The sequence below is a fragment of the Camelus ferus genome, chromosome 16, assembly GCF_009834535.1.
Source record: "Camelus ferus isolate YT-003-E chromosome 16, BCGSAC_Cfer_1.0, whole genome shotgun sequence".
Classification (NCBI taxonomy): Eukaryota; Metazoa; Chordata; class Mammalia; order Artiodactyla; family Camelidae; genus Camelus; species Camelus ferus.
In genome coordinates this window covers 13,973,746-13,994,775 of record NC_045711.1, presented here as the reverse complement: position 1 = coordinate 13,994,775, position 21,030 = coordinate 13,973,746, and the positions used below count along the sequence as shown (strand labels likewise).

General features: G+C 40.7%; 1 protein-coding gene across 1 annotated transcript in view; it reads left to right on the top strand.

Annotated features, from left to right (window-relative positions):
• MYH8 (myosin heavy chain 8) overlaps positions 1 to 3,325 on the top strand; it is a 28,433-nt gene extending 25,108 nt beyond the window's left edge. Inside the window, 5 exon segments of the mRNA XM_032498793.1 lie at positions 764 to 889; positions 988 to 1,158; positions 1,340 to 1,444; positions 1,996 to 2,091; positions 3,048 to 3,325. Coding sequence (XP_032354684.1) covers positions 764 to 889; positions 988 to 1,158; positions 1,340 to 1,444; positions 1,996 to 2,091; positions 3,048 to 3,197 — 648 coding nt within the window. The 3' untranslated portion in view covers positions 3,198 to 3,325.
• Positions 3,326 to 21,030: the final 17,705 nt, after the last annotated feature.

Below are 21,030 nucleotides of genomic sequence, written 5' to 3'. Positions count from 1 at the left end.
TGTCTTTTTTAGGTCTTCTACCAAAAAGGGGCAGGGGTATTACTTTTTTAATTTAAAAGTAAGGTTTGACCCTAGATTATTTTGAAAATCATGATGTGGAATAAACTTGAATAAAGGTATCTGTTGACTTCAAAATCCGAAAATGTTCCACATAGTGTTTCTCATCGGGAGCACTTCAGCATTCAGCATTGCTGTTTACCACCCCTGTGTCTTGCAGGACATTTAGCACCACTGACTTGCCCAGGCATTAAATCTAGTAGCACACCCTAGTCGTTTGGAACCAAAAATATCCACCCCCAAACGTTTTGAAATATCTGCTGAGGTAGTACTGCTTCCCTTAGAGAACTACTGAGTTGAAATTTTAAGAAAATGTTTTCATAAGACTAATTTAGTATTCCCCGAAGGAGCAAACCATTCACATTAACAGAGAATAGAGTCCTTCTAATTGAGAAACTCTCAGTGCCAGGTTCTCGCAAAAAGAATCTATTCTTTTCCAGTATTTCCAACCTTTTAAGGATAGAATACTAGCGATGTCTGGTTGGCATTATTGAACCTCAGGACGCCATATGCACAAATTAGATGAACACTGGGGTAGTGGAGGGGAGGGGGTCCAACCTTGCAAATGATTAACATTTTGCACTGAATATTTAAAGTTTAGTGAAATATTGCCATTAGGTCCCCTACGTGAGGCAACAAGTAAGAAATTTCTAAAATCCCTAGTGTGCAAAATGTAGGTCTTGTAAATTTCCACTACTTTTAACAGAACACCAGCCTGATCAACACCAAGAAGAAACTGGAAAATGATGTTTCACAACTTCAGAGTGAAGTGGAAGAAGTAATTCAAGAATCACGCAATGCAGAAGACAAGGCCAAGAAGGCCATCACTGATGTGAGCAAGATGAGTATTTCTTTAACGTTAACATATGTGTTACCAGGTTTCTTTATTTCATTGGCTTTTTTTTTTTTTTTTTTTTTTTAACTAAATAGGCGGCCATGATGGCCGAGGAGCTAAAGAAGGAGCAGGACACCAGCGCCCACCTGGAGCGGATGAAGAAGAACCTGGAGCAGACGGTGAAGGACCTGCAGCACCGCCTGGATGAGGCTGAGCAGCTGGCCCTGAAGGGCGGGAAGAAGCAGATCCAGAAGCTGGAGGCCAGGGTGGGTCTCTCAGTCTCTCTGAATCTGGGGAGGGCAAAAGGGCACTCCCTCATCCTTCTCTCTTCTTATATATTGACTCCCATCCTAGTCTTGGGGCCGGGGATATTCACCCAATATCATCAGTAGGTCCTGAGTCAGTTAATATCCCCCAAGACTGACTAAGTATCTTTCTTGACTGTAGGTACGTGAGCTTGAAGGAGAGGTTGAAAATGAGCAGAAACGAAATGCTGAGGCTGTTAAAGGTTTGCGGAAGCACGAGAGAAGAGTAAAGGAACTCACCTACCAGGTAAGGGGAGTAGCTTTCTAGAATATCCAGACTCCCTACTCAAAGGGAAGTTAAAAACCTGGTGACTATGTGGCACTCACAAATAGATACACATTGACACGATAGATATAAGGGGCAAATGACACAGTTACTTATCACAGACCCCTTCCTAAGCCAGGAAAATCAGAATGGCCTTTAGAAAATAGCGTAAGTGAGGGGAAAAAAATATAGGTTTCAAAGCCAGATAAACTCGTACTAGTCCTGGTTTGGCCTTACTTTTTGGATAGGTTACTTAACCCTCTAAACCTTAATTCATCACCTGTAAAATAGAACAACATCTACTCACCAGAGTAGGGAGGTAAGGATTAGAGGTGTGTATAATTCTCTAATGTAATGCCTGCAAACAGTGGACATTTAACAAGAGCGGCTACTGTTAATACTACAAAGGAAGCCTCAGAGGTCACCACGTTTACCCCAGGCCCGCCTGCCATCATACCAAAGTAATTTATTTTACCACCTATAGTAGGCTTATCTCACTGGACTGAATGCAGGCCATTTTTTCAAACTTCCAGACTGAGGAGGACCGCAAGAATGTTCTCAGGCTGCAGGACTTGGTAGATAAACTACAGGCGAAAGTGAAATCGTACAAGAGACAAGCTGAGGAGGCTGTAAGTATCTTTAAGCCTTTGAGGGAAGAAGTAAACTTTTTGGGGGCAGAAAGCATATGAAGAGAATGTGTTAATGAGAAAGAAAGACACAAAGTAAGAATATACCATTCATATTTTAACAAAGATGATATTAATTTATGCCCAAATCCTAATTATAAAATAGGACTTCAAGAGGAGATATTTATATTAAGCAATTTGTAAGGGTTGAGGGAGAAAAGAAAAGCTCCAAATAACCCACCTTACTTGATAGCTGCAAAGAATATCCAGTAGAAAATCTAATTAACAGCACGATAAATATTCTTCTCCCTCTAAAAATGCACATGATCAAGTGTTCCCAAAAACCAAACAGAAGTCTTTGATCGCAACCAACTCATTCACTCACTAGCAGTGTCATCAGCAGGGGCTTATCTCTGTTCATTTGCTGTAGCAGACTGGGGTGTGCTGGAAGATTCTCCAGATTCACTTTTCCTGGTTGTTCCCCATTCTTCCAGACACAATGTGGAAAGTAGGAAGGAAGGAAAGGGAACAAGAAAGGGAGAGGCACAGCGGCGTACTTTCTTCCTGGCCCCATGTTTTCCTATCTCTGTAAACCAGAGTCAAAACACACGGCAAAAAAATCTTAAGTGGAATTTTCCCAAAGTCATCATTTGAACTTACACTTACTTTCTAAACTCCGTGAGTGTTCATGGGCTCTTCCTCCTTGCCACACGTTGTCAGTGGATTTCATGTAAATATGGGTTTGACAAAATGAGCTTGTCTTTTCCATTTCAAAACTTTTCTTTCATTCTTAAGAGTGAAAAATGTAACTGAAGTTACAAATCTGTCTGGATTTGAAGTCAGAGATGGCAAACAGACCATAAGAAGGAAATAGCTGAGTTGAGGAAATAATCCTGTTTGGGGACAAGTGCAATGAGAAGTACAAAGTCTGAATCTCACAACTTTCTCTCTGTTCTCAGGAGGAACAATCTAACGCTAACCTAGCCAAGTTCCGCAAGCTCCAGCACGAGCTGGAGGAGGCCGAGGAGCGGGCAGACATTGCCGAGTCCCAGGTCAACAAGCTGCGGGCCAAGAGCCGGGAGGTTCACACGAAAGTCACTGCAGAGTGAACACACCTGCCTGATGCTGCCAAGGGGCTGAAGAAATGCACAAAATGTGCTATTTTGGGTCACTTGCTTTGTGGTGTTTTTCTCTTAATGTTGAATAAATAAAAACTACAGTGAACTTATAAATTGAACCAGACTATCATTTTTAATTTCTAAAATTATTTGTCACACATAGTTCTCACCTAGTTATTTTTAAAATATTATACATGGCTTTGCAGAACATTCAATATTTGTACCTCCCTCACCACACAGCATCCCCTTTCTCATCTCCACCCCCACCCCCAACACACACACACACATACACACACACAATTCTTTTCCTCGACTTGATTTTATTAAATCTCTCTAAAGTGCTACAGATTTCTCAGGAAAACACACTTCCTGAGGCTACCCCTTCAGACAGGACCCTCTTGTGTACCCACTTCACAAGTTGTTACTGAGCATCTATGTGCTGGGTACTGTTCTAAGTTCTATGGGGGCAGCAGTAAACAAAGCATAGTCCCTGCCCTCTGCGAGCTTATATTCCACAAGGAGAGAAAGGCAGTCAACAAATAAGAAGCTGTGTAATGTATCAGATGGTAAGTGCTGATGAGAAATGAAAAAGCAGGAGGGAGGCAGTTAGTACTTTGCAGAGAGTAGTCAAGGAAGGCCCCATTAATAAGAAGACATTTGAGCAGAGACCTGAAGGAAGCAAGAGAGTAAGCCAAGTGAGTGTATGATGGCAGAGTATATCCAGGCAGAGGGAACAACAGAAAATGCAAAGGCCCTGAGGCAGGGGCAGCTTGGCATGTCCCAGGGACAAGGAGGAAGGCAGCAGAGCAGAGAGTAAGCAAGACAATTATGATGTAAGAGAGGAGCGTGGGAGCCCAGAGATCATGTAGGGCCTGAGGGCCACCTGAGGACTTCTGCCTTTACTCAGAGTGAGATGGGAAATCTTTGGAGGGTTTTGAGCAGAAGAGTGATACTAACATGCATTTTAGAAGAATCACTCTGACTACTGTATGGAGAATAGATTGAACAGGGCAAAGGTACAAACTGGGAGACCAGTTAGGAGCCTACTTAAAAAAAAAAAAAAAAAGACAAAAAAAGACAGTGCCTTAGACCAGAGAGACAGCATTGGGAGATGATGAGAAGCGGAAGGTCTCTAGATGTGCTGTGAAGGCAGCGCACGTAGGGTTTTCTGATGGATTAGATAGATTAGATGGATGAGTGGGTCAGAGAGAGAGAAAAAACTTATGAAAAGAGGAAGAATAAGACAAGAAAGATTTGGTGCAGTATAAACATGAGGAGTTTAGTCTCTAGAAGGAGAGGAGGCAGTAGAGCAAAAATGCAGCCTAGACAAAATCTGCATTTTATGCACTCCTGTGCCTCTTCTACCTTCCACCATACACTCCGCCCTGCCTCCCAACCCCATCAGTCCTCACCTTACGGTGCAAACTGCACAGGCCACAGTCTCAAAAATGTCCGAAATGAATAATAAAAGTTTAAAACAAAAAATTTCAAAATGCTCTACTAAATAAAATTTTGGATCAAAAAGGAAACCAAAAATATAATCATAAAAATTTCTGGAAGTAAACACAAGAGTAAATCTTTATGACCTTGGTTTACACAAAGATTTCCTAGATGCCTACATCAAAAGCAACAAGAAAAACTGATAAACTGAATTTCATCAAGATTCAAAGTTTCTGCACTGTTAAAGAGAATGAAAAGACAAGCCACCGACTGAGTAGAAGTACTTGTAAATTATATCCCTGATAACGGACCTGTGTCCAGAATATGTAAAGAAATCTAAAAACTCAATAAAAAGAAAACAAATCATCCAATTTTTAAAGAGGCAAAAGATTTAAACATTTCACCAAAGAAGACATACAGAGAGCAAACAGGCACATAAAAAATGCTCAACAGCATGAGTCATTAGGAGAATAATAATTAAAACATAATAAGATATCACTATACGCCTACTATAATGGCTAAAAGCCCAGGTGTTGGCCAAGAGGTGGGGGAAATAGACCTCTTGTATCTATTAGCAATAATGTAAAACGGCACAACCACTTTGGGAAACAATTTGGCAGCCTCTCAAAAAGTTAAGAAATTATTCATTTGTTGCAGTCATTCCACTCCTAGTTATTTACCCAAGAGAACTGAAAACATATGTCCACACAAAGACCTTAATACAAATATTCACAGTGTATTTACCTGTAATAGCACAAAACTGAAAACAACCCAAATGTCCAACAGCAGGTGAGTGGATAAACACATAGTGGTAAATTCACATTATGTAATACTATACTACTCAATGACAAAAAGAAATAAACTATTAACACAGACAAAACATGGAAGGATCACAAATAATTATGCTAAGTGAAAGCAGTCAGATCCCCCCCTAAAAAAGTGTAGACACTATTATTCCACTTATATAAAATTCTAGAAAGTAAAAATGAATCTCTAGTGACCGAAAGTTGACTAGTGGTTCCTAAGGATGGGAGGTAGGGTTTATGAGAGGCACAGAAGGATAGTAGGACATATTACAAAGGACTAGGAGGAAACTTTGGGGGATAATGGACATGTTCTTTATCTTGATTCAGATGATTGTGCCACAGTGTATACATATGTGAATACTCTTAAAGTATGTACAGTCTGTTATACATCAAATAGACCCATAAAGCTGTTATAGCTTTGTAGTAATCAAAATAGTGCAGTATAGGCTCAAAAACAGACATATGGATCAATGGAACAGAACAGAGAGCCAGAAATAAACCCACACACCTACAGTCAACTAATCTTCAACAAAGGAGGCAAAAATATACAATGGAGAAACAACAGTCTCTTTAGGAAGCTGTGTTGGGAAAGCTGAACAGCTGCATATAAATCAATGAAGTTAGAACACCCCCACACCATACACAAAAATAAACTCAAAATGGCTTAAAGACATATTTAAGACATGACACCAGAAAACTCCTAGGAGAGAACACAGGCAAAATATTCTCTGACATAAATCATATCAATGTTTTCTTAGATCATTCTCCCAAGGAAATAGGAATAAAAGCAAAAATAAACAAATGGGACCTAATAAAACTTAACACACTTTTGCGCAACAGAGGAAACCATAAACGAAACAAAAAGACAACCTAAAGACTGGGAGAAAATATTTGCAAATGATGCAGCTGATAAGAGCTTAATTTCCAAAATACACAAATAGCTAATACAACCCAATAACAAAAACATCAAACAACCCAATCAAAAAATGGATAGAACACCTAAGCAGACATTTCTCCAAAGAAGACATCCATATGGCCAAGAGGCACATGAAAAAAAGATGCTCAACATAGCTAATTATTAGAGAAATGCAGATCAAAACTATAATGAGACACTACCTGACACCGGTCAGAATGGCCATCATTAAAAAGTCTACAAACGATAAATGCTGGAGAGGGTGTGGAGAAAAGAGAACCCTCCTACACTGTTGGTAGGAATAGAGTTTGGTGCAGCCACTATGGAAAACAGTATGGACGTTCCTTAAAAAACTAAAAATAGAGTTGCCATATGACCCAGCAATCCCACTCCTTGGCATACATCCAGAGAAAATTCTAATTCAAAAAGATACATGCACCTCAATGTTCACAGCAGCACTATTCACAATAGCCAACACATGGAATCATATCCCAGTTGTGTGCATGTTAAAAAAAATAACTGTGTATGTGTTTAGAAACATGGGGGGAAAGGTGTAAAAGTACATAAACCAAAATTTAGGTAGAGATTACCTCTATGTTTAAATTTCAAGAGTGATTTAAATGTTTCCTTCCGTATATTTGATTATATTTTTCATTCTTTCTACAATGCATACCTTACTTTTGGAAATTTTTTTAAAAACTCATATTTTTAAAATACATAAATAAAAGGAACCTACTCCTTAAGAGTATTTCATATCCACGTCTCAACAAAAACATGGATATAACTGACAACAGAAAGGTGAAGAGAGGGTCATTTGATGAATGAGGCCGTTAGCACAACTGCTAAAAGCTGCTGCCTTTCATCCAAGCTTTCCGTAGGGATTAACATTCCGGGGCTAACAGAGCAGCTGTCAGCAAGCAAACTTAAATTCTGCCTCCTGGCTGTGACAGGGATTTGGGGACATGTTACACACACCAGTGTCCCCAGGCACCTTCACTGCGGACTTGGTCGGTCACATTTTCCTAAGTGGGAAGCAAAAAATCAGCTATGGGCAGATGAAAAGAGCCTTACTTAAGGATGGAAATTACCACCCTGATTCCTTCCTCCTGCCTCCAAAGACCACCAAGATGCTGCTTCCTGAGTCCATGAGAGAAAAAGGAAGTCTTCCCTGATGAAGGAGAAAAACCTTACCCTTGGGGAACACACCCAAATCAGGGCTTTTCTTAGATTATAGTACCCTGACCTTCACAAGATGGGGGACTATTTTCCCAGCTCCTAACAAAAACTATGGCTGATGGTTCTCTCGAGGAAACAGGTTAAACACCAAGGGAGCCCTCAAAATATGAAAAATGTTGCTAAGAGCACGGATGGGAAAGGTGGTACCTTTTGAGCAACAGAATCATAATTTTTTCTAGAATATTCTGAAAAATAATTCAATTGATAGCCACAAATTCTAGTACCCAAAACGGATTTAGCCCAATATATTACATAGGTATATGTATAGACAATGTAATAACAATGTAATAATAACGCCTATACATACACTGAGAAACTTCAAATGGAACTTGGCGAGTTAAGAATTTTCAAAAATTTACATGTGGTCCCGTTATGTCAAAAGCCGCGCGTTCAAATTCCCTCACTGCGTCCTATTTCACACCCTCCCGCCACACACCGTTACTCTCTGGAGTCGCGAAGCTGACAAGGAAGGCCTTCCTCTCTCACAAACTCGCAAACGCACACTCACTGACCAGCTCCCACCACCGTCTCCAGGCTCGTTCCAATCATGGCGCGATCACTTCCGACCTTTTATTCGGGCCGGCTCGCTCCTCCCATGATGCCCTGGGGCGCACCGGAAGTGATTCCTTTCCTCGCTGGGAAATTGGAACCAGGTGTTTTCTCTTGTAGCCATTGGGAGTTTCTATCAAAGCCCACAGCTGCTGATTTTTCCTGCGTTGTCAGTACTGTGACCCACCCACCCACCACCCCCACCCCTTACCAGATCGTAAACCGAGAGATCTAACTTATCCCCAATGCCTGGAACAGTGTCTTTATAAGCCATTTGTTAAATGAACAGCAGATGTTCACTAAATTGTTTTTGTTTGACAGAATGAAGCAAAGCTGGGTAGAAAAAGAGCTGATAATAAGGACAGCCCACAGCACAGAATAAGGAAGAATAAAGTTGCCTTTGTAATAACAGCCGGCATTTAAAACTTAAAATCCTTACCTTTGTTTACAAGGCTCTAACCATCTGGCCCCTGGCGGCCTCTGCCGCTTCTTACTACTTACTGTATTGCTCGCTCCTTTCACTCCTGCCCTACTGGCCTTTATTCCGTTCCTGTGCAGGCACGTTCCCCTCCCAGAGCCTTTGCATTTGTTTCCTCTGCCTGGAATACTGTCCCCTGTTGAAATTCCTCTGGCTCACTCCTTCACAAATTGTCTGCTCAAATATCGTCTCTTCAAAGAAACTCCCTTATCGATCTATTTAGACACTGCACAGCCACTGTTTCCTCATCCTAATTTTCCTTTCCTTCAGCACATTTGTCACTAATGGACGTTAGAGATCTGTGTGTTTGTTGTCTGTCCCCACGTACACACACACTAGAACAGAATTCCCACGAGGGCAGAGACTGCCTGTTCTGTTCCCTACCGCTTAAAATCCTCACAGTAGGTAGTAAGCCCTCAGTGAATGTTTAATGAATAAACGATTGAATGAATGCATGCTCACTGTTACTGGCTCTGAGCGTGACAGATTCAAAATTAGTAATTTCACATGTGCTTCCAAAAAGTAGCCTACCATCAATTCATTAACTCAGTTGTCACAAGGACCCTAGGAGTTAGATATTGTCAGTTATCCCCATTTTACAGATGAAGAAACTGAGGCTCAGAAACGTTGAATAACTTGCCCAAATTCACATAATTTAAATAATAAAGTTAGGATTTGAACCCCAGTATTCTGAATTTCAAAGTCCATTCTTAGTTACTACATTATCCTGTGGATATTAGCAATGTAAACATACATTTTGGCTATGACCAGCAAAGGATGTATCTTTTTTTATAGGATACATGATTTCGGACCCCAAGAGTAGTAATTAAAAGTAATTGGTCATGCTTTTCTTAGTTCTAATGAGGTTTTAAGCAACTGAAGCAACCAAAACACAACTAATAGACAAAAAGGGGCAAATGGCAGAGACCTTAACTCTCACAGGCATCAGTCAAGGTTATAAGGCCAGACAGAGAAGTCTGTAGTTTACTGAGCAATTTCATCTCTGAATACAATGTTCCCAGGCCATGCAGACTCCTTCTCCATGTTGTTTTCAGAGAAGGATGCCTGGTTTGTGTGTAATTCCGAGAAGCGTGTATATTTCTGAGAGCATTAGTGTCTTGCAGGATCTTGCAAAGCCAGAAGCAGCTGTCTTGGAGTGAAAAGACAAACCGGACTTGGAGTCAAACTGAACTTGTTCTAGCTCCCACTCTGCCACTTACTAGCTGTATGATTAGTCCTTTAATCTTGCCAAGCCTCAGTTTTCCCACCTGTAAAACTGATAAATCTATCTCCTCTTTGAGATTTTAAGGAAAATCAGTTTAAATAATGCTCTGGATAATCCCCTATCAACTTTTCGCTTTGCAAAATTTTAGTGTATAAATATGCTAGCAGTGAAGAAAGTTATGTATTGCACTTGAGAGAATGAGAAGGGGGTCTACCTAAATAATTAGCATTAAATAGGTAAACTGCCCAGAACCTCAATTTCTGATTCTGGAAGGTCAGGGTTAGATTAGGTAATATTCAAGGCCCCCTCCAGTTCTGGAATCTAATATTCTCACTCAGTTTTTTAAATTAGGCAATTAGATACAAATTTGTGTCATTCATTAATGTACCTGTACTGTGATGTTTGCCCAGAAATTTCTGTTTCTGGCTGGGGAACTTCTTGCTGCTTTTTGAAATTCCATCTGTCATGTAAGCTCTTAGATAGTCGTGCAGGGTAAGGTATGATCCTGCTATCAGCACAATTAATTGCCCTTGCTTCTCAAGTAGCCCTCTGAGGAATGACCTTGATTACACTTGTTTCCTAGTCCTCGCTATCTGGCCCGCCTACTGCTTTCTCCACCCAATTTCCTCTGAATGCATCTTATATAGTGATCGGTGGGGAGATTTGCTCCTAGGGAAATCAGGAAAATGCTTTCCTCCTCCTCAACACCTGCCCTCCTTAATCCTTGCCTTCAGAGCTTCCACCCCCACCATCCTGCTGACATTAACGTCAGATTCACCTCTCTGACCAACCCAGTGCCCTTTTCCTGGTCCTCCTTTTCTCCATCTTCTCTGTAAAGCTTTTATTATATCCTCTCTCTTGAAAATACCACCTCCCTTGACTTCTTTTGACATTAATAAAGTTCCCTTCACTTTAGAGTTGACAAAATGATTTTGTAACAAGACTGGAGAAAACTCTCATTGACACACCTCCTCTCAGGCTTGGGAGAGATGGGATGATGGTAGAGACACATGCATTGTGGACCACAGGATGGTGGTGGGATAAAGATGGAGCCCCTAAAAGGAAAAATGTGAGTAAAAATGTTGGTCACCAAACTGTCTAAGGATGAAAATGCTCTTCTTTACTTGAGGACTTTTGTTGAGTAACCAGATGAACAGGAATGCAGGTCTGTGGCAGAGTTAAGTGGCTCCACGTAACAGAGAAACAACGCAGTACCTGTAGGGGTTGAGGGGAGATATCTCAGCAGAAAAAGGAAATAAACCACCTGCATCAGTGTGAAAGAAAACTGGACTTTGTAGAGCTCACATTTCCGATGGAAACTTCGAATACTTTATGGTATGGAATATAATCCTCTTCCAGTCTCCTCCGCAAAATCTTCCGTCAAGTCCACATTGCTCATGTTCTTTGTGCTAATGGATTATTTAGCACAAGGTTGACACAGATCGAAACATACTGTTAGGCAAGGGCTGGAAACAGATAGCTCACAGAGAACCACCACTAGACAGTATCACACTGGATCCCCACACTATCCTCATGACTTGGGCAGACATAGAATTATCTTTCTGGATTTGCAGCTGAAGGGGAAAATAACACGGTTGCCAAGAGAGGTGATGTGAGTTCCCACAGTCAGTAAATGGTAGAAGTGAAATATAGATGCATCGGGCTCTTCCAACTCCAACAAGATCTCACTCAGGTATTTACTTACCCACAGAATGACCCTTTTTTTTCCACCCTTTCCATCTTCATTTCCTCCTCCCACATCTTAAACATGCAGCCTTTCTCTGAGAACTCAACCTCCTTAATAAGTTCAGCTGTCACCTCCATATGGGTGACACCCCCCAACCCCTACCCCCAACAAACACACACACAGACCTGTATCTTCGGTCTTGACTTCTCCTGTAAACTCAGAACCTTTATCTCTACCTACTGATGGGACATCAGCATCATTTCAACCTCCATCTGTCCAGAATCTAAACTCTTCTTTTCTCCTTCCATATGTCCCCTGGGCTGCTGTCATGCCCTTAGATTTCCAGGCTGAAATGAGGGCTGCATGAAGGGCAGGATTCGCTGTTTCCTCCTCCTTCCTCAAACCCAGCAATCACCAGTCCTGTGGATCCTGCCTTCAGGGCAACCCTTGGGTTTTCTCTTTACTTTTATTTTTTTAAACATTTTTTATTGAGTTATAATCATTCTACAATGTTGTGTCAAATTCCAGTGTAGAGCACAATTTCTCAGTTACACATGAACATACATACATTCACTGTCACATTCTCTTTTGCTGTGAGCCATCACAAGATCCTGTATATATTTCCCTGTGCTACACAGTACAATCTTTTTCTCTTTACTTTTAAATCTCATTTCTGTACTACTTAATCCAGGCCCTCTCCATCTGACACCATGATTATTTTTGGTATTCAGTGCAAGTAGATATTACTTTCATTTTTAATATATATCGAGTGGATTTTAATATGCTGATATACCATAGGTAGGGCTTCAAAAAATAAGCCTAGAGCTCAGAGAGGTCTTATATTGGCCCAACATATTCCTTTCACCTCCCAGGGTTCTCATTACTCCTAAATGGGACAATGAGGCAGAAAACTTCAAGCCCACACAATGCTCTTCTGCAATCTGCACGATGGACTCGGAGATCCAACAGCACAACGACTGTGAAAGCCAGCCCTCTGGTGCTAATGGAGAGTTTTAACCCAGATCTGAATTCACAGGGACATCCAGGACTTAATTCTAACTGTTTAACTGCCCACCAACCGCCATAAGTCATATCAGAGCCTGTGTAATCATCTCAGCAAGTTTTACACTGAGATATTTTAAATTTAGGTGCTAAGTGGTTCTAGGACTCCAGGTTCTCCCTTCTCCAATATATCCTATCATTAGTTCTATATACATATATATATCGAAAGAGAGAGAGAGAGAGATGTGTGTATATAGAGAGATGTATGTATAGATATATATAGATACATATATTTACTTTTCTGCTCAAAAACCTTGCAACGTTCCCCAGTGATCTCAGAATGATGTCCTGACTCCTTCCCTGGGCATTGGCAGCCTGTCAGAGACAGGCTCAGCCCACTTCTCCAGCCTCACTTCCATATAACCCCCAACCCCACCGCAACCCTGCCAGGTCCTCCTTCCTGAAACACACCCTCAGAAGCCTTGTTTCTAACCACAGTCCCTAAGACCCTAGCCTAATGTTAACTTCATGGTCTGAAATGTGTAGCTATCAAGCGGATTCTTTAGTAGACTAAATCTTTTGTCACTGAAGTGTTCTGAAATTTATCTTGATGTTTAAAAGAAAAATTCTCCATTAAAGTAACTTTCATCTTCTGGGATCTACTTTTTAAACTTTCCATCCCCTGTAGTTATCAAATGCATGTACCAAGCCTCTAGAAGATAGTAACAGAAATAGTAATAGATTGTACCAAACAGTAATAGACCTCCCTGTTCTCTTAAAGTCTGCTTCCTTCATGAGAGAGAAGAGGAAAGGGGGAAAAGTCAGTCTTTGGAATCAGCAACCCAGGATGTCAGTTCTGCCTCTGTTTCATACTAGCTGTGGGTCCTTTTGATCCATCACTTAACCCCCTTAGGCCTCAGTTTCCCCATTTGGAAAATGGGAATAATAATGATATAAATAGTATAACCCCCTAAGACTTACAGAGAATATTAAATAATAAAATATACAAAAATGCTATGTAAAGTGGAAAGTACCACAAAAAGGTTATTATTATCTCCACAGTCACCACTCCCCTTCAGATCTCTTTTCTCTTCCAAAGCAATATCATTATCATTAAAAACAACTCTGATAATATTGTACACACACAGAATACCTCATGGGTTTCAAATGCATGATACACACCTCTAATCCTCTATGAAGTGCACTCATCTTGGACTTAAGTTAACCTTGGAGAAGTCCTTTATCCTTTTCATGTCTATGTACTCTCTCCTCGTGCCCATTATCACCTCCTTTGGAGCAGTATCCCTATGTCGTGTCTTCATTCCCTGTTGCCAGCACTGAAAAGTGATGGGCTTGCAAAAGTAAAAGGTTATAGGCATTGGCTCTAGAGCCAGAGAGGATTTGAATCCCATTTCTGCCACTTACTAGCTGTGTGGCCTTGGGCAAGTTACTTTAAACTCTCAGTGGCCCAATTTCTTTGACCATAAAAATGGGAATGATATTAGCACCTACCTCAAAAAACTATTATGAAGCTCAAGTAAGCCAATCTGGATAAAGCCAATATGGTGCCTGGTGAGTTCTTAAAAAATGTAAACTATTTTATGAAGTGAGACTGAGTCTGTTCTTTTCTGCCTTATCAGTCCAGCCCTCTTTTCAACACAGATTCCCCATACATCGTCTCGATTTGCTCATTCACAGGAACAAAACTTACTGAGCGTCTGCTACATACGAAAGGCTGTCCCTTGAATCAGAGCAGCTGTGTTTATGCCTCATAGCTCTCTGTTGCTTTCTTTTAGGCCACATGGTGCTAAGAAACAGAGACAACTTCCATGTGGATTGCAGCCTTCAGCCTTCCCCTCTTGTTTTCTAGAGCAGAGAGTAAGATGGTGCTCCAACATCAAATCACCAGGTACAAAAAATTTCTTCGTAATTCTTTACCGAAAGGCTTCTCAGATTCCTTAACATGCTCATATTTATGGTGAATCTCAACAGGGGACAGAGCTGACCACATTTCCTGAACTCATTTCACCATGGGACCTTTTAATTTCTCTCAGAATCAGCATCCCGTCAAATCTACTTTGGAAAGTGCTGTGTGGAAGTCCTGTTCCTATGTCTTCCTCTTCTGCCCACAATGTCACTTTGAGTAACGCAAACTGTCCTTTGAAAATGCCTCACCTACATAAGACTACCCACTGGAAGACTGGAGAGGGAATTTTTTTTTAATTGAAGTGTAGTCAATTTACAATACTGTGTTAGTTTAAGGTGTATAACAAAGTGATTCAGTTATTTTTTTCAGATTATATTGCATTACAGATTATTATAAAATATTGAATATAGTTCAGTAAACATTGATCATGTACAACGTAAACAAGTCAGACCATATTTTGTCAACGGCTCTAAATTCTACAATGTACTGTTGTTCCCACATATTCAAACGTCACTTATTTAGTACAATCTATTACTATTTCTACTACTATTTTCTAGAGGCATGATATTGATAACCCCCAAGCAATCATAAGAGTTGTCACAAAGACAATGTATTTTCAATAGACCCTTCTAGAACTTCATTTGGCATTTAGTGACTCAACTTTGTAATCTGTTTCCCAGTCTAGAGCAGATTAGAAAAAGCAAACTCGGGCTAGTAGAGGCAAACACACTGCAACCACAGAAAGAATTACAGCTGAGTATTTTGCCATGAAGGTGAAAATATGAAAACTAGAAAGGAGACACGAAAATTCATAGCAATCTAGGAACAATTAGTGCAGGGCAAAATCCATGAAGAAACTATTAAATCCCTGACGACTTCATTCCATCACTTCCCAGACCCCTGAGTGATGCAGGAAAAGGTAAATTCTATTCAAGATACTAGATTAAATAAAACAAGATAATATGTAATACATTTTAGAAAAGTTTTCCATCTACAATGGATTTTTTTTTAACTAAAAATAAATAAATAAGAATGGAGCTGTTACATGGCCAATCAGATGTTTTCCGGAAGCTTCTGAGAAGAAGCACACACTGTCTCATGTTTACACTGCGGGGTAAATAAGATGGAGTTAGCATCCATGCTATTGATCACTGATTGCTTGACAATTCCTCCTGTCGCTCTGCCCTTCGCTGACCTTCTTAGCACACTCTGCCCCAGTTCCACTCAGCCCCTAGGACTCTCTAAGTCTCAAAGATCTGTGTCCAACATCAAAATCCCTACGCAGCTGACTTGGCATTATCAGCCTCCGCTGGTCACTTATCCAAGTAACTTAACAAGAGTGAGAGATCAGGGCTACGACGCATTTACATCTAACGAGTAAATGGTTATCCCCCAAATATAGCCAAGTTAAGAGTGCTGGCCTTGCAGATTCGGGACGTATAAAGGGAGCTGGGGGGCCACACTCTTGAAACTGCTCTGACCACATCATCGCAAGGTAAGTGCTCACCAGTGCTCAGTTTTTTGCTCCCTGTAGCTGTGATTACCACTGATCCAGTTACCAGTCAAGGAGAGAAGGCAACACAGTAGCGTTTGCTGAGGACCTACTAAGCATAAGGTACTGTGTTAAGGGCAATACGGGAGACAAGGAGGCAAGGCCTTTTAAGAAGCTTCTACAAACAGTAAAAAGACAAGAATATAAGCAATTATGAGACAAAAAAAATTAACCTGCAGGATAAAGCTGAATAAAATGCGTACTTATGTCTCTAATTGTTTAGATCAATATTATAACATTCAGTCAACAAATAAACATGTCTGATTGTGATAGCTCTTCTGTGATTGCCTTGAACTATTATTTGAAAGTTTTGTGGCTATTTAAACTTTTTTCTTAAATCAGGATTTCTGATCATCAGGGAGAGGATTTTGGGAAGAAATTCTCCCATGCATTTTTATCTATCTCAGAATGCATCTGAGTCTGCTTGTTAGCGTCCGGTTTCTAGCTCGGTCTTGCAGGGCGCACCTCGTGGACTTTGGTCTGGGTCATGTCTGGCACTGCAGTAGCAACCCCCAGAGGGATTCCAACCCTAGGAGATTTGTGGTGCTTTGATTTCTGGCCACCATCCTCACCAGAATACCTTCTGTCATACACTGACAGGGCTGAGAGGAATCTGAGAGATTTTCTGGTCCATCTGTTTCATTTCACAGAAGGAAATTAAAGCCCAAAGAAATTACAACAGCTATTCTAGAGAACTGGCATTAGAAAACTGAGGCTCTGCCTCCGAGTCTTATTTCTTTTGAACTAAGGATTCGGAATATAATACTTAATCATTTAATTTTCACCTGAGAAATCTGTGAGAATATTAGGATATGGCTGGCAACTATTAGAGACTCAGAAAAGGAAGAGAAAAAAGGAGGAAACCAAAGCAGTAAATCAAGTGCTGAAATGCCTCTTCCTACCTAAATGGTATTTCACATGTTCCCCTGGTTCTGTAAAAGCACTGTATGGTGAATGGGAAGTTTAAGCTAAATTCGATATTGAAAATTATTCAGACTCTTATGGCTTCTTGAGATCTTCATATAGGTTATAAACTCCTGGACTGAGATTCCTTAGTCCCAGATGAGTTATCAGCTGTCTTATCTTCCTCTTCTCCAAGAGAATATAGAATATTGAGGGTGCCCTTCCTAGACCTCTTACAGAAGTCTTGCCTCTAATTCACAACTTTTCTCGCATTTGGCCAAAGAATTCAACTCCTGGTCTAAGCATCCAGGTTATAATCTGGATCATTCCCCTCCCTCCTTCATTTCTTCCCTGACCCCTCACAGGCCCCTTCTCTCAGCCAGAAGCATCATCTCTCTGAGTCCCTATAAAACTTCATTTAGACTGTTACAGAATCTGTGTTATTCTTCCTCGTTCAGAGATTTATTTGAGCATTTCTCTTACCCCTTACTAAATTTTGCATTCCTTTAGGGCAGAGACTGTTGTTAGTCTTCAGGAACTGACATGGTATTTTGCACACACAGAAGATACTCAAAAAAAAAAAGTGGTAATCGAAATTTATAATGAACCAATTATTTAAAGAATGATTATTTAACTGAGGGAGAAAATGGAATATTTATTTCCATCTCACAGAATCCACTGTCTAGCTATTTAAATGTAGACAAACTTAGAATAAACAGTTTCTAGATTTACTTAAGTTCCTTATACTTCATTTGTTCTTTGTTTTTGTTTGGTTTTTGATTTCTGGAATCACTCCCCAGGAAGACACTTCATTCCTGAAGGACACTGACGGTCACTTTGGGAACCAGTAAGGTAAGCGTTACTTTCATCTTGATTGATACAATCATTGAAATTAGCGAATATCGTTTTACACGTTCTCATTCTTGCCGCGCTCATAAGAAGCTGAAAATGATGAAACTGAAATCAATTGCTTAAGTATTTCTAAAGGCAGATTACAAAATAGGCAGGTTTTCCCCAAGGTGCAATGGCTTCCCAAATTTGCTCATTACACTGATAAGTATAAAATACACTGCAGAACCTTGACACGAAAGCTCCAGGTCAATATACTTAGTTGGCCCTGCACAAGGTGTTCGTAGGATAAGGATCCAGTCTTCACACAAGTCTACATTTGCTGTTCTTTGAGCAGAGTCCGCGCCCCTGAATCCACTCAGCTGTGCCTTTACTCACAAATAATGCTGAGGGATAAAAAGCGATCAATTCACACCTGTGGCCAGCATAGTAATAAAAACACTTTCCGCTCCGAAATTTGTGTTCACTGAAGGTAATTCTAGATGAATTAGGACTGAGGAAACCAAAGCATAATTAAGTCATGACCACCCCACTGCTGACAAGATACAGTAGCTGAGAAATTCCCAGGATAGGGGATGAAAGTTGAGAACAGTATCATGGTGGACTCACAGCAGAAAGGGGGTGGGGAGCACTCGGAGGGTGGTGATGGAGATGGGGGTGATGGGGACTGGGGTGGCCATCTCAACTAGAAGACCCCCTAAAGAAAGGAGCAGAGTTGGTGGTTGAGAGGACCCAGCTGTGCAGGGTTGGAAGCAGGCCCAGCTCTCAAAACAGAGAAGAGGCTAATTAGGGGATTTTCTTGGGGGGAGAATCTCCAGGGACACCATGAGTCATGCCTCGAGGGTCAGATCAGACCTCACTAGGCAAAGTTTATCAGCCAAGAATAAATGGTTTTATCACTGGGTCCCAGAACACAGTTGCATAAACATGGGGCCAAGATCTGACTTAGCAACCACACGCACGCAGAGGATTGAGGGACTTCGCTTGACAGCGAGCGGTGAGTCAGCATGTGACAAGGTTGCCAGAAGGCAGTCACCACCTCAGGCATGACTCCTAGGTCAAGAGAGGTGAGGGCACATGCTGATGGAGGATGACATGTGGTCTGGATGCCACACTTTAAGAGATTAACAGGAGTGAGCTCACCGTGATGGGAAAGGAGACTCAGAAGCATGCCACGGAAGAAGCAGATGATGATGCCTCTGGAAGAGATAAAGCTAAGGTGAACACAGAGCAGCCGTCACGTGGCTGAAGAGTTGTCTTGTGGGAAGAAAGTGTGAACTCTTTCTGTTGTTACCAAGAATGCCAGAATGAGAAGCGCACGTCCTGAAGTCACAGAAAGCCAGCTTGTGGTTCAAGCAAGAAAAATCTTCGGCTCGTGAAACCCGCCCAAAATGATTTTTCCAAATTTTCCAAAAATTAACCAAATGGATAAAAGTTATCCCTGAAGGCATCCAAAAAGGCTGAACAACACCTTTGCAAGAATACTGCTGATACAACTCATGCACCATCCAGGCAGTAACATTAGAAGATGCTGAGTCATGGTTAGAGTAGTGGGTGGAAGAAGAAAAATCTCCACCTCAAAACCGGCAGTGACTTGGATCCCAGATGGAAAGCCTTGTCTTTCTAAGAGGCCTAGAAATATAGCTTGACCATGACCTATTGAAGTCTTTCCCCAACTTCAGGCTTCATTCTTACCGCACCATCACAAATTCTGCAATACCCATTTAACAGCAGTACTATGAATCACTTAATATTTTATTTACCTTGATTCCTTGTTTTCCCTTTTATTTGTTTTTCAAAGTTACCATATATGCTTGCTGTGAAATTGTGGACTATCTCCATCAGCATCAACTGAACATTTAGATATTCAAAATCTCAAAGTCCACTCCAGATCTGCTGATGCAGGATACGCATTTCACCAAGACTCCCAGTTGGATTCCTGTGCACACCAAAGTGTGAGAAACACTGCTTTATATCACTAGTATAAACAGACATTGCACAATCTCTAAATGGGAAGCACATATTACCTTATTTTATCAATTCTAATTTTCTCCATTTTTTTACAAAATACTATCTCTAAACTTGGGGTTCATCTTATAGTCAATGAAGGGAGTATAGTAATTAGCTCTATTTTTTTTTAATTTGTGGAACACAAAATAGTTTATCTCACAGTTGATGGCATCTTTATAAAATAAGGTAACAGACTTTAAAATAAGCATACAGTTATTAAAATTAAGGAAGTATTTGCCTAAAATCATTTTGTGTCTAAGTAGTGGGACAGGCCATGGCTTTGGAAAGAGCGGCTTTAGAAAGGAAAAGAATGCTCCCAAAAGGCACTGTGTTTGGGGCCCTTGGGAAAAATTCAGATTCCTCAATCCCAACCACAGAGATTCTGTTGCAGACGATTCTGACGTGGATCATCATTTAACACTTTGGGTACCATGCTTAACACTAAGTCAAGCTAAATAACGTAAGATCATAAACCTGCAACCCAACAAGATACCCTCATGCTATAGTGCAACCATTGTCAAATGGTCTGCCCTCAAAGTGTGGTCCGTGGGTCCTTGGAGATGCCCAAGAACTTCTCAGGAGGTACATGAGATCAAAACAATTTTCATAATAATACCCATAACAAGACCTTGTTTACTCTGTTGACCTAATGATGCAGAAGCAAGGATGGATAAAACTTCTGGTGCTTTATTACAAGTCAAGACACGTCACCAAACTGTACTAGCAGTCATAGTATTCTTCACTGCCATACACTGGCACTGCAAAAAAAATTTTTTTTAATTTGAAAAGATTTTAAAGGACTTAAATTTGCAGCCGTGAAAATTATTACTTTTATTCCCTCTCAAACTTATCCACATCTTTATAATGTTCTGCATGCTGGGACAGGACGTCCTAGTACAGCACTCCCACTGTACACCAGACTTTGATGGTTGTCTCAAGAAAAAGCACATGTGCAGTTGTCTGAGTTGCAAGATGAACGAGCCAGTTGATTCACGAAGCACCATTTTTACATAAAGAATGACTAGTGGACAAACTATGGTTTCTCAGACTTGGAAATCTGGCAGACATTTTGTCCAAAAGGAATGAAAAGTTCTGATCATTTCAAGGAAAATAACTGACAATCCTTGTTAGTAATGACATATTTGAGCATTCAACCAAAAACTAAGAAAAAATTTTAATGGAGGTACAGGTAATTGAACCCAGGACCTCGTACATGCTAAGAATGTGCTCTACCACTGAGCTATACC